The sequence below is a fragment of the Nicotiana sylvestris genome, chromosome 6 (genome assembly GCF_000393655.2).
Source record: "Nicotiana sylvestris chromosome 6, ASM39365v2, whole genome shotgun sequence".
Taxonomy (NCBI): domain Eukaryota; kingdom Viridiplantae; phylum Streptophyta; class Magnoliopsida; order Solanales; family Solanaceae; genus Nicotiana; species Nicotiana sylvestris.
In genome coordinates, this window is record NC_091062.1 from 96,521,363 (window position 1) to 96,531,894 (window position 10,532).

At 39.5% G+C, this 10,532-nt stretch overlaps 1 protein-coding gene across 1 annotated transcript; it reads right to left on the minus strand.

Moving 5' to 3' along the window:
• Positions 1 to 201: 201 nt before the first annotated feature.
• Positions 202 to 8,946, minus strand: LOC138870978 (uncharacterized). Its single transcript, XM_070148823.1, has 12 exons — positions 8,345 to 8,946; positions 8,031 to 8,179; positions 7,742 to 7,986; positions 6,995 to 7,320; positions 5,672 to 6,023; positions 5,131 to 5,236; positions 4,895 to 5,088; positions 2,915 to 3,232; positions 1,889 to 1,937; positions 603 to 764; positions 333 to 462; positions 202 to 241 (listed from the first exon to the last, which is right to left on the minus strand). Exons 1-12 carry the CDS (start codon positions 8,944 to 8,946, stop codon positions 202 to 204), a joined length of 2,673 nt encoding a protein of 890 aa, XP_070004924.1.
• Positions 8,947 to 10,532: the final 1,586 nt, after the last annotated feature.

A 10,532-nucleotide genomic window follows, 5' to 3' on the forward strand; every position in this document is an offset into this window, starting at 1 on the left:
CATATTAAATTGCACCATTTCACAATCGATTGGACATCAATCATTCAGGTCACAAGGCAAATAATCCGAGCCAAAAGGCATTCCAGAACATTTAAGTATAACTCCCATACATGTTCGCGCAAATCATCCCTCAACCCATCCCTTTTCTAAGTCGACTCAAACACTGTCCAAATTTGACAAACCTACGGCTTTTATCATGTTTCAATGACCATTAACAAGAATAGGAAGGAGAGAGGTGAACCTGAAATTGCAAAATTCTTCAATTAAGTTCGTTTGAAATTGAATACAAGTGAACTCGGCACTGAAATTTGAAGTAATAGTAGCAGACAAACAGGAATCGAACCAGCGACACAGCAGCGGTAGGAACCACGAACAAATACCTCTCGAGCAGTTGACGGACCTCAGCTAAACTCCATTTCTTGTTAAACAAATCAGAAGCTGATATTTTGTTTTTGGTATTTTCTGTTTTGAAAATCAAAAGAAAGACTAATAGAAAGCTCTAAGCTTTTTGTACGCCAATGAAGTGAAAATTGGAAAGAAGAACATGAAAATCAGAAAACCCTCGCCCTTCTTCTTTTCCTAATTTTCTCCGAAATAAAAACCTCCCCCATCTCTGTCCAGACCCAAATATATAGCTCCCTCTCGAAGCTTCTCCTTCTTCAACAAGAAATTCCCCCCAAAAACCCGAATTTGCCCTTCAATAAATTCCAAAAATTCCCTGCCCCCAAATGAAAATCCCCTCTTGTTCTTCTTTATGGATGGTTCTAAGACAAATGAAAAACTAGGATTTAAAGTCTTCAAATCCTACGTCTATCATTAATCCGAATTCTAACCAAGGGAAGCAAGAGCGCGTAGAAACGGGTAAAATGGAATATCTTCTTCTGACAGAGGTCGTTATGGTCTTGATGACGTGGAAGAGAGAAAGGAGAGGAAGGGGGGACCATGAGGGTTCGTTTATGGTGAGGTTTGGGTTGGGTTATGATAGCAGGAGGTGTGAGGGAGAAGAGGGTGTGGTTGGTTTAGTCTTTAGGTTTTGGGGTTGGAGTGATATAACTGAGTTTGTATTTGGGTGTGGGGAAATAAGGTGGACCGTTGGATTTGGTGAATGGATGGTCGAGATTTAATCAGGAAGATGGAGCGGGTTGGGTCATTTGGGTGGATCTCTGGCGGGTTAAGGGAAAGGGATGGGCTGCCCAGATTTGGGCCTCTTCTTACCCGAAATTGGGCCAAAATTTGGGACTATAACCTTTTAAATCTATCAATTTTAAAAACTCAACCTTTTCTTTATAAAAAAATAATAATTTAAAATTAATTATGATTAAAGTAAAATATATCATACTATGCACTATATATATATATATATATATATATATATATATATATATATATATATATATATATATATATATATATCAATTTTATTAAATTATTATATTCAAAAAATAAAAGTAAAAATCATAGTAAAAAAAATATATTGCTACAAAAATATTAGTAATCTAAACTAAATAGAAATAAGATAAAACATGAAACTATTTTTGTATTTTTGATTTTTTGTGCTTTAAAAATAGAGTTAAAATTAGTAATAATGTAAAATCCTATATAAATAAACCCGAATAAATATCCTAAAAATACTAGAACTATTAGAGGTGATTCTAATGCGTGAGTCAAAAATTACATGTCTACAGCTGCCCCTCTTTGACGGGAAACACAAAGTGTTTTCAGACAAAGAACAACAAGACATGTTTTTTGACCCGACCTTATATAGAGAGACAAAAACTAAAGAAAAGAGAATGTGACCGAGTCGTGGTATCTGAGCTGCCTACATATCCTTGGCTATAAAGGAATCAAGCCACGTGTAGTTCGGAGTGAGAAGAGCGATGGAGTATACCGATGTGGAGAGCCGAGTGAAGTGCCGTCGAGGTTCCGGTCCGCAGTTCCTGCCATTACATCGAATATAAATGGAAACAATTACAGTAGAAGTAAAAGAAAAATACAAGATCCTATCTACTTCTTGTCTTGAATCTTCCTTGGATCTCTACTTGATCTTCAATATGAAACTGAAAAATGAAGCCTGTTCTTCAGGCGGGCTCCCGATGCTTCTTAAATTTGCGAATTGAAGTAACTCTGAAATGAATTCCCTCGTTCTCTAGGTGGGCGCCTACGACCAACTTGAAACTTGAAATGAATTCCCTCATTCTCCAGGTGGATGCCTGCCAATGACGTGAACTTGAAAATAAATTGAGAAACGAATTCCCTCGTTCTCTAGGTGGGCGCCTGACTGCTAAAACTTGAATTGTATTCCTTTGTTATCCAAGTGGGAGCCTGATTGATAAAACTTAAATTGTATTCCCTCGTTATCCAGGTGGGCGCCTGCCATTACAACAAAACAAACAAAACAAAAGAAATTTTCTGTCCCAGTTTGGAGTCTGGGCACATCTGTGAGTGTTAATCGAATCATGTTACCTAAAGAGATCTAAGAATTTAAAAGCTAAATCCCATTATCCAGGAGGGCCTTGAAAACTTCAAATTAAATATCATCTTAAGAGTGATAACTTTAAAGCTAAGTTATATTTCCTACAGATAGAACTTACGTTAAATCTTGTTATCTATAAAGGTTTTGAAACCTAACTAGATCCCACTATCCAGGAAAGTCCTGAAAGTTTTAAATTAAATCACATTATCCAGGAGGGTCCTGAGAACTTTTAAAGTTAAATCCCATTATCCAGGAGGGTCCTGAAAATTTTAAATTGACTCCCATTATCTAGGAGGATCCTGAGAACTTTTAAAAATTAACCCATTATCCAGGAGGGTTTTGAAAATTTTAAAATTAAATTCCATTATCCAGGAGGGTCCTGAGAATTTTAAATTAAATCTCATTATCCAGGAGGGTCCTGAAAATTGAGAATGAACTTACCTGAGCCATGCTCTCGTCTTGGAGTATTCTTAACAGAATTTCTTGCCCCTGAACCATGCCTTCTTCGTGGGAGGGTCCTTGTGGATTAAAAAATTTTCTTGCCCCTGTTTCAGACAAATAAAATCTTGTTAGTTGGAAAACGTGGTGGTTAATTTGTGGCATCATTGCTGAGCGTCTGCTTCTGCCACTGCCATGCTTCATTCTGATCAGCTGCTTCGAGCCAGCAAGGAATTTTTTGACCTTTTGATTGGAAATGGACCACAAAACCTCTAAATGATCTGAATCTCTTACACTCACTTGTTGCATTGAGTTTTCATTCTGAAAGTTGTTGAGTCCTTGTATTTTCTCAAAATTTAAGATTCAAATGATTGTCTGAACCTCAGTTAGCACCATACTGCTTATTCTAAATTAAGTCACTTGTGATGTGCCTGGCCGAACTCCGCTTTGTGCAATTTAGAAGCTGGTAGTAGGCTTTGGAAACCTTTCCTGCTTGTTCAACAAGGCTAACTCGAAAGAGACTCATAACGATAGACTCAAAGAGCAAAGTGAGATGATTTTTGGCAAAAGGAACAAAGGAAAATTTTGAACACAGACGACTATGTGAAGAAGAATGGGAAAAGAAGACTTATCTGAGTGAAGCGGCTGGCTTTAATGACCATGACATGCATTTCGGATTGATCAGCCTAATTTTCCAACCAATCATAGTTCAGTTCATGTCATGTCTTCATACTTCACAAACTGGGTTTTTACTGATCCAATTTCTCTGTAGAGTCATGAGCCTCACTCGATTTGTAGTGCCTCGAAGGGTTTTCACCAACAAACTTCTCTTCTTTGTTCATCTCTCAACTCACCATCGCCCTACGATGCCCGCGAGGGTTTTCAACAATAAGACTCTCTCATTTTAAATTTTTTCTTAGCTCACCATCGCCTTACGGTGCCCGTGAGGGTTTTCACCAATAAGACTCTCTCATTTTAAATTTTCTCTCAGCTCACCATCGTCTTACGGTGCCCGTGAGGGTTTTCACCAATAAGACTCTCTCATTTTAAATTCTCTCTTGTGCCCATGAACAAAGTGTTACCCATGATATAAATCATACCTCTATCTCGCTTGACCTGACATCCTCAAAGATTGATCGGAAGGTCTTTCTTTCGACCGTAATGGAAGCTTTTGGACAGGGTTAGAAAGAAATGGTGGCATGAAGGCTCAAAATAATTTGAGATGAAAAAGGGTCAAAATTACAACTTTTGGAATCGGATCTTTTCAAAACCAAAACTTCTGCCCCAGTTTCTTTGGGTATAGGGAATTTTACTTTTTATTTTGATGGGACCGAACCGTAAAGTTGCCTACGTATCCTTAAAAGGAATTAGGTCGAACGTAGTTCAAAAGGATGTTGTTTGTTTTTGTTGCTTTTCTTTTCTTTTCTTTTTTCTTTTTTCTTCTTTTTTTTCTTTTTTTCTCTTCTTTCTTTTTTCTCTTTTTTTTTCTTTTTTTTCTTGCTTTTCTCTTTTTTTCTTCTTTTTTTCATTCATTCATTCAGTTTTTTTATTCTCTAATTCTGTTACTGATTCCAAAATAGGGGTATGAAAGAAAATAAATAAGGCTCAAAAGGGATAACAAAGGATAAAAGTGTTTGGATAGCAGAATAAAATGCCTTCATCATTTCAACCTTGAACATGCCAAGTAGAAAATGCGACTGAAAATAAGCAAAGGACTCATACATAGTACCTCTTGACCGCATCAGAATTGATAGACATATCTACACATTTGCCTTCTATGTCTATTAAATACAAAGCACCATTGGGCAACACTCTTGTCACTATGAACGACCCCTGCCAGTTTGGGGCAAACTTGCCTTTAGCTTCAGCCTGATGAGGAAGGATGCGTTTCAATACCATCTGGCCCACTTCGAATTTCCGAGGATGCACCTTTTTGTTATATGCGCTTGTCATTCTCTTCTGATACAATTAACCATGACATACTGCAACCAATTTTTTCTCATCAATCAAACTCAACTGCTCTAGCCGGGTTTTGACCCACTCATCATCATTAATTTCAGCTTCTGCAACGATCCGAAGGGATGGAATCTCAACTTCTGTAGGAATAACTACCTCAGTTCCATATACTAGCAAATAAGGAGTTGTACCTACTGAAGTGCGAACAACAGTGCGATAACCTAGTAAAGCAAAAGGCATCTTTTCATGCCACTACCTACAACCTTGAACCATCTTATGAAGTATCTTCTTTATGTTCTTGTTGGCAGCCTCAACAGCTCCATTTGCCTTGGGGCGATACGGAGTGGGGTTCCGAAGCATGATCTTGAACTGTTAGCATACCTCTTTCATAAAATGACTGTTGAGATTAGCAGCATTGTCTATGATGATCACCTTGGGAATTCCGAACCGATAAATGATATTTGAATGAACAAAATCTACCACTGCCTTCTTGGTCACGGACTTGAAAGTTACAGCTTCGACCCACTTGGTAAAATAATCAATGGCCACCAGAATAAACCTATGCCCGTTTGACGATGCTGGCTCAATTGGTCCAATAACATCCACGCCCCAAGTAACAAAGGGCCAAGGTACAGACATTGTGTGTAACTCAGATGGGGGAGAATGAATCAAATCACCGTGTACCTGGCATTGATAACACTTGCGAACAAAATTGATACAATCCCGCTCCATGGTGAGCCAATAATAATCTACTCGAAGTATCTTCTTTGCCAAGACATACCCGTTCATATGCAGCCCGCAAACTCCAGAATGCACTTCGGCCATGATAGTTGAAGCTTCTTTAGCATCTATGCACCTCAGCAGTCCTAAATCCGGAGTCCTCTTGTATAAGATTCCTCCACTCAAGAAAAATCCACTAGCCAGACGTTGAATGGTTCTCTTTTGGTCACCTGAAGCATGTACTGGATATATCCCCGACTTGATGTATTCCTTGATATCATGGAACCAAGGTTCGCCATTGATTTCCTCTTCCACCACATTACAATAAGCATGTTGATCATAAACTTGGATATGCACGGGGTCGACAAAAACCTTGTCCGGATGATGTAACATTGACGCCAGAGTAGCCAAGGCATCAGCAATCTCATTATGAATCCTGGGAATATGTTTAAATTCAACCGACTTGAATCGTTGACAAAGATCATGCAGGCACTGTCAGTACGGTATGAGCTTCAAATCTCGAGTCTCCCATTCTCCTTGAATCTGGTGAACCAACAAATCTGAATCTCCCAAAACAAGTATTTCCTGGACTCCCATGTCTATAGCTAACCTCAAACCCAGAATGCATGCTTCATACTCAGCCATGTTGTTGGTGCAATAAAATTGAAGTTGGGCTATTACAGGGTAGTGTTGCCCTATTTCAGAGATAAGTACTGCCCCTATTCCGACACCTTTCATGTTAGCAACTCCATCAAAGAAGAGTTTCCAACCTGGCTTTTCATCGTGGTCAACCTCGTCAACACACATGACCTCTTCATCAGGAAAATAAGTCTTCAGTGGCTCATATTCATCATCCACCAGATTCTCGGCCAAATGGTCGGCCAAGGCTTGGGCTTTCATCGCGGTCCAAGTCACATAGATGATGTCAAACTCTGTAAGTAAAATCTGCCACTTTGCCAGTCTTCCCGTGGGTATAGGCTTCTAAAAGATATAATTTAGAGGATCCATGCGAGAAATGAGGTAAGTAGTGTAGGACGACAGATAATGCTTCAACTTTTGTGCCACCCAAGTCAGGGTGCAACATGTCCTCTCAAGCAGAGTGTACTTAACCTCATAGGGAGTGAACTTCTTACTGAGATAATAGATTGCTTGCTCCTTCTTTCCCGTGATGTCATGTTGACCCAATACATAGCCAAAAGAATTATCCAAGATTGTCAAATAGAGAATTAAAGGTCTTCTAGGCTCTGGTGGGACCAGTACAGGTGGATTTGACAGGTTTCTCTTGATCTTATCAAATGCTTCTTGACACTCGTCAGTCCACTTGACTGCAGCATTCTTCTTCAGCAGCTTAAAGATGGGCTCACAGGTTGTCGTAAGTTGAGCAATAAACCTGCTGATGTAATTAACCTTCCAAGCAAACTCATCACCTCTATTTTGTTCTTTGGCGGTGGTAACTCTTGAATGGCTTTGATCTTCGATGGATCTAACTCAATGCCACATCTACTAACCACAAATCCTAGCAGCTTCCCCGACAGGACACCAAATGCACATTTTGCTGGATTGAGCTTGAGGTTGTACCTGCGGAGTCTTTGGAAAAAATTCCTCAAGTCCTTAACATGGTCAGACTGCTTCTTTGACTTTATGATCACATCATCTACATAAACCTCAATCTCCCTGTGTATCATTTCATGAAATATGGTGGCCATCGCCCTCATGTACGTTTCCCCAGCATTCTTCAAACCAAATGGCATTACCCGATAACAATATGTTCCCCATGGCGTGATGAACGTTGTCTTTTCTGCATCTTCCTCATCCATCAAGATCTGGTGATCCGGCGTAACAATCCACAAAATACCCAATCTCATGCTTGGCATAATTATCGATCAGAATGTGAATGTTCGGCAATGGAAAATCATTTTTTGGGCTTGCTTTGTTAATATCATGGTAATCAACACAAACCCTAGTTTTACCATCCTTCTTTGGTACTGGAACAACATTGGCTAACCAAGTGGGATATCGAGTGACCCGAATGACCTTTGCAGTAAGCTGCTTTGTGATTTCTTCTTTGATCTTCACACTCATATCAGTCTTGAACTTTTGCAACTTTTGCTTGACAGGAGGGAATGCTGGATTAGTTGGCAATTTATGAACTACCAGATCAGTGCTCAGGCCTGGCATATCGTCATATGACCATGCAAAGTCATCTTTGTACTCAAACAATATTTTGATTATTTCCTCCTTAACTTGTGGTTCTAAATGCACACTTATCTTGGTTTCCCTAACATCATCCTGGTCCTCTAAATTGATTAATTCAGTTTCACTCAAATTAGTCTTCGGTTTTTCTTCAAATTGTTTCAGCTCTTTACTTATTTCCTCAAATGCTACTTCTTCATCATATTCTATTTCATCATCATATTCTACTTCTTGGATTGTTATTTTTTACTTATTTCCTCAAATGCTACTTCTTCATCATATTCTATTTCATCATCATATTCCACTTCTTGGATTGTTATTTCAGAATTAGATTGGCTTTTAAGACTCGGATGAAAATTCTTCATGCATATCATGTCACTACAACCAGCAAAAAAAGAACTGTACAAAATAAAACACTATTAAGAATAACGAAAAACAGGAAATTGCATTTCATTGAAAATAAAAGGATAGAAGGGTTTGAACATCAAAACAAGCAAAAACTAAAAATCTGTATTACAACCCTAGAATAACCTAGATAACAGAAAAGAAAACAAAGCAAACTACCAAAACTCCTTCCTGGTGGGGAGAGGAGTAACTTCCCAATTGCCAAGCTTCACGTTTGGTTCAATGAGCTGCACATCTGATATACTAGAGCCTTCACCAACTTCTACCATATTGACCTCTTCGAACAAACTTTGGAACCTCTTGATCAGCTCTTCATCAACATCGACCACAGGTTTTAGGATTGAGGAGGTTGGAGGTTTTTCGGCCCTTGGCTTGACAAAAGACTTAGAGATGTGTGGGACGGGCTTGGGGAGCGACCATACCTTTTGTTTCACATTTTTAACCCTTTTCACGTCCTTCTCTGTGGGTGTGAATCCCAAACAAAACGTACCAGGATTCCCACTAGGGCGCACTGGATGCATAATACCCTGCAAAGATGAGCTCAGACCGTTGCCCGACATAAAACCATTCTTCAACATTTCATCCGTAACCATGACGGACGCGGAGGATAGCTTAGGACCCCGAATGCATTTTCCTTCGAGAATTTTCTCAACAGACACTGTTTCGAAAGTTTGATAGACCCAAGGTCCCTTATCATATTCAGCTTCAATAAACGGAACAATTGTGTCATTACAAGCTAACAAGTCCTCATCACCGTGCATAACTATTTCCTACCTGTCCCATTCGAACTTCACCATTTGGTGTAGAGAAGACGGGACTGCCTTAGCAGCATGTATCCAGGGCCTGCCCAACAACAGATTGTAGGAGATAGCCACATCTAACACTTGGAATTCCATGGTAAACTCAACTAGCCCTATCGACAATTTGAGCATTATATCTCCAATAGAATCTTTACCTCCCCCATCAAAGCCTCGAACACACACACTGTTCAAGTGGATTCTTTTGGTGCCAATCTTTAGTTTTTGCAGAGTAGACAGGGGACAAATATTCGTACTAGAGCCATTATCAACCAAAACCCTTGAGACAACAGAATCTTCGCACTTCACCGTGAGATAAAGAGCTCGGTTGTGTTCTGTACCCTCTATAGGAAGTTCATCATCTGAGAAAGTGATCCTGTTTACTTCGAAGATCTTGCTAGATATCTTTTCCAAGTGATTCACTGTGATCTTATCAAGGATATGTCCCTCATTCAAAATCTTCATCAAGACCCTGCGATGTTTATCTGAATGTATCAGCAAAGAAAAAGAGAAATTTGAGCTGGTGTTTTCCTTAATTGCTCTACAATGGAATAATCCTACACTTTCATCTTTTTAGGAACTTCTCAGCCTCTTCCTCGGTGACCGATTTCTTTACTAGCATTTGGCTATCTTTGAATGGCTTGGCTTTCCTTAATTCTTCTAGGGTGAAGCATCTCCCAAAATGAGTCAATCCTCCAGTTTCATTAACTTCTTCCTCTATTTCTTTTCCTTTGTATGTCACTATCACTTGTTTGTAATTCTACTGAATAGCCTTGGCATCAACCACTGGCAGCTGGGTTATTGGTTTAATGAGTATACGGGTAATAGGATCCCCCTTCACAACTATGATAGGCTTACTTGGAATCCCTAACACTACTACTTTTGAGCTTTTCGGACTTGCCCCAATATCTTTCGAAGGCCCTTTCACGACCAACACTGGTGGCTTCAAATTGAGCAATCTTGACTTTTTTGTCGCCCCTTCAACTGTCAAGGGCTTTGCTTTGGTAAAGTCTGGAGCTTTAACCAAATTACTTTCACTGGACCAAATCATCATGATGGACTTAGAAGAGTTCTTGGGCTCCCTATCTTTGTGAACTATTTCAATCATATACGTCTCTGCATGGGCTGGCAAAGGGTTTTGGTTGATGTTCGATGTGTCTGGACTTTGGACTACAATTTGGTTTGTATCAATGAGCTCCTGGATTTCCCTTTTAAAATGCCAGCATTTCTCTATGTCATGACCTGGAGCATCAGAACAATAGGTGCATCTTAGGGAATAATCGAGGTTCTTTAGAGGGGGATTTGGTATCTTTGACTCAATCGGCCTCAAGACGTCTAACTGCCTTAACCTTTGAAATAGACTAGCATAGGACTCTCCAAGCGGGGTAAAGGTTTGTTTCCGCTGTTGCCTCTCTCTTTTATACTCCTGGGTGGTTGCTTTTATAGCAGAATAGCTCATGATCTTGCTCGACTTGAGCCCCTCTTCCACTATTTCTTCCATTTTACCACATCATTGAAAGATTTACCAATGGCTGAGATCAAGTGACCAT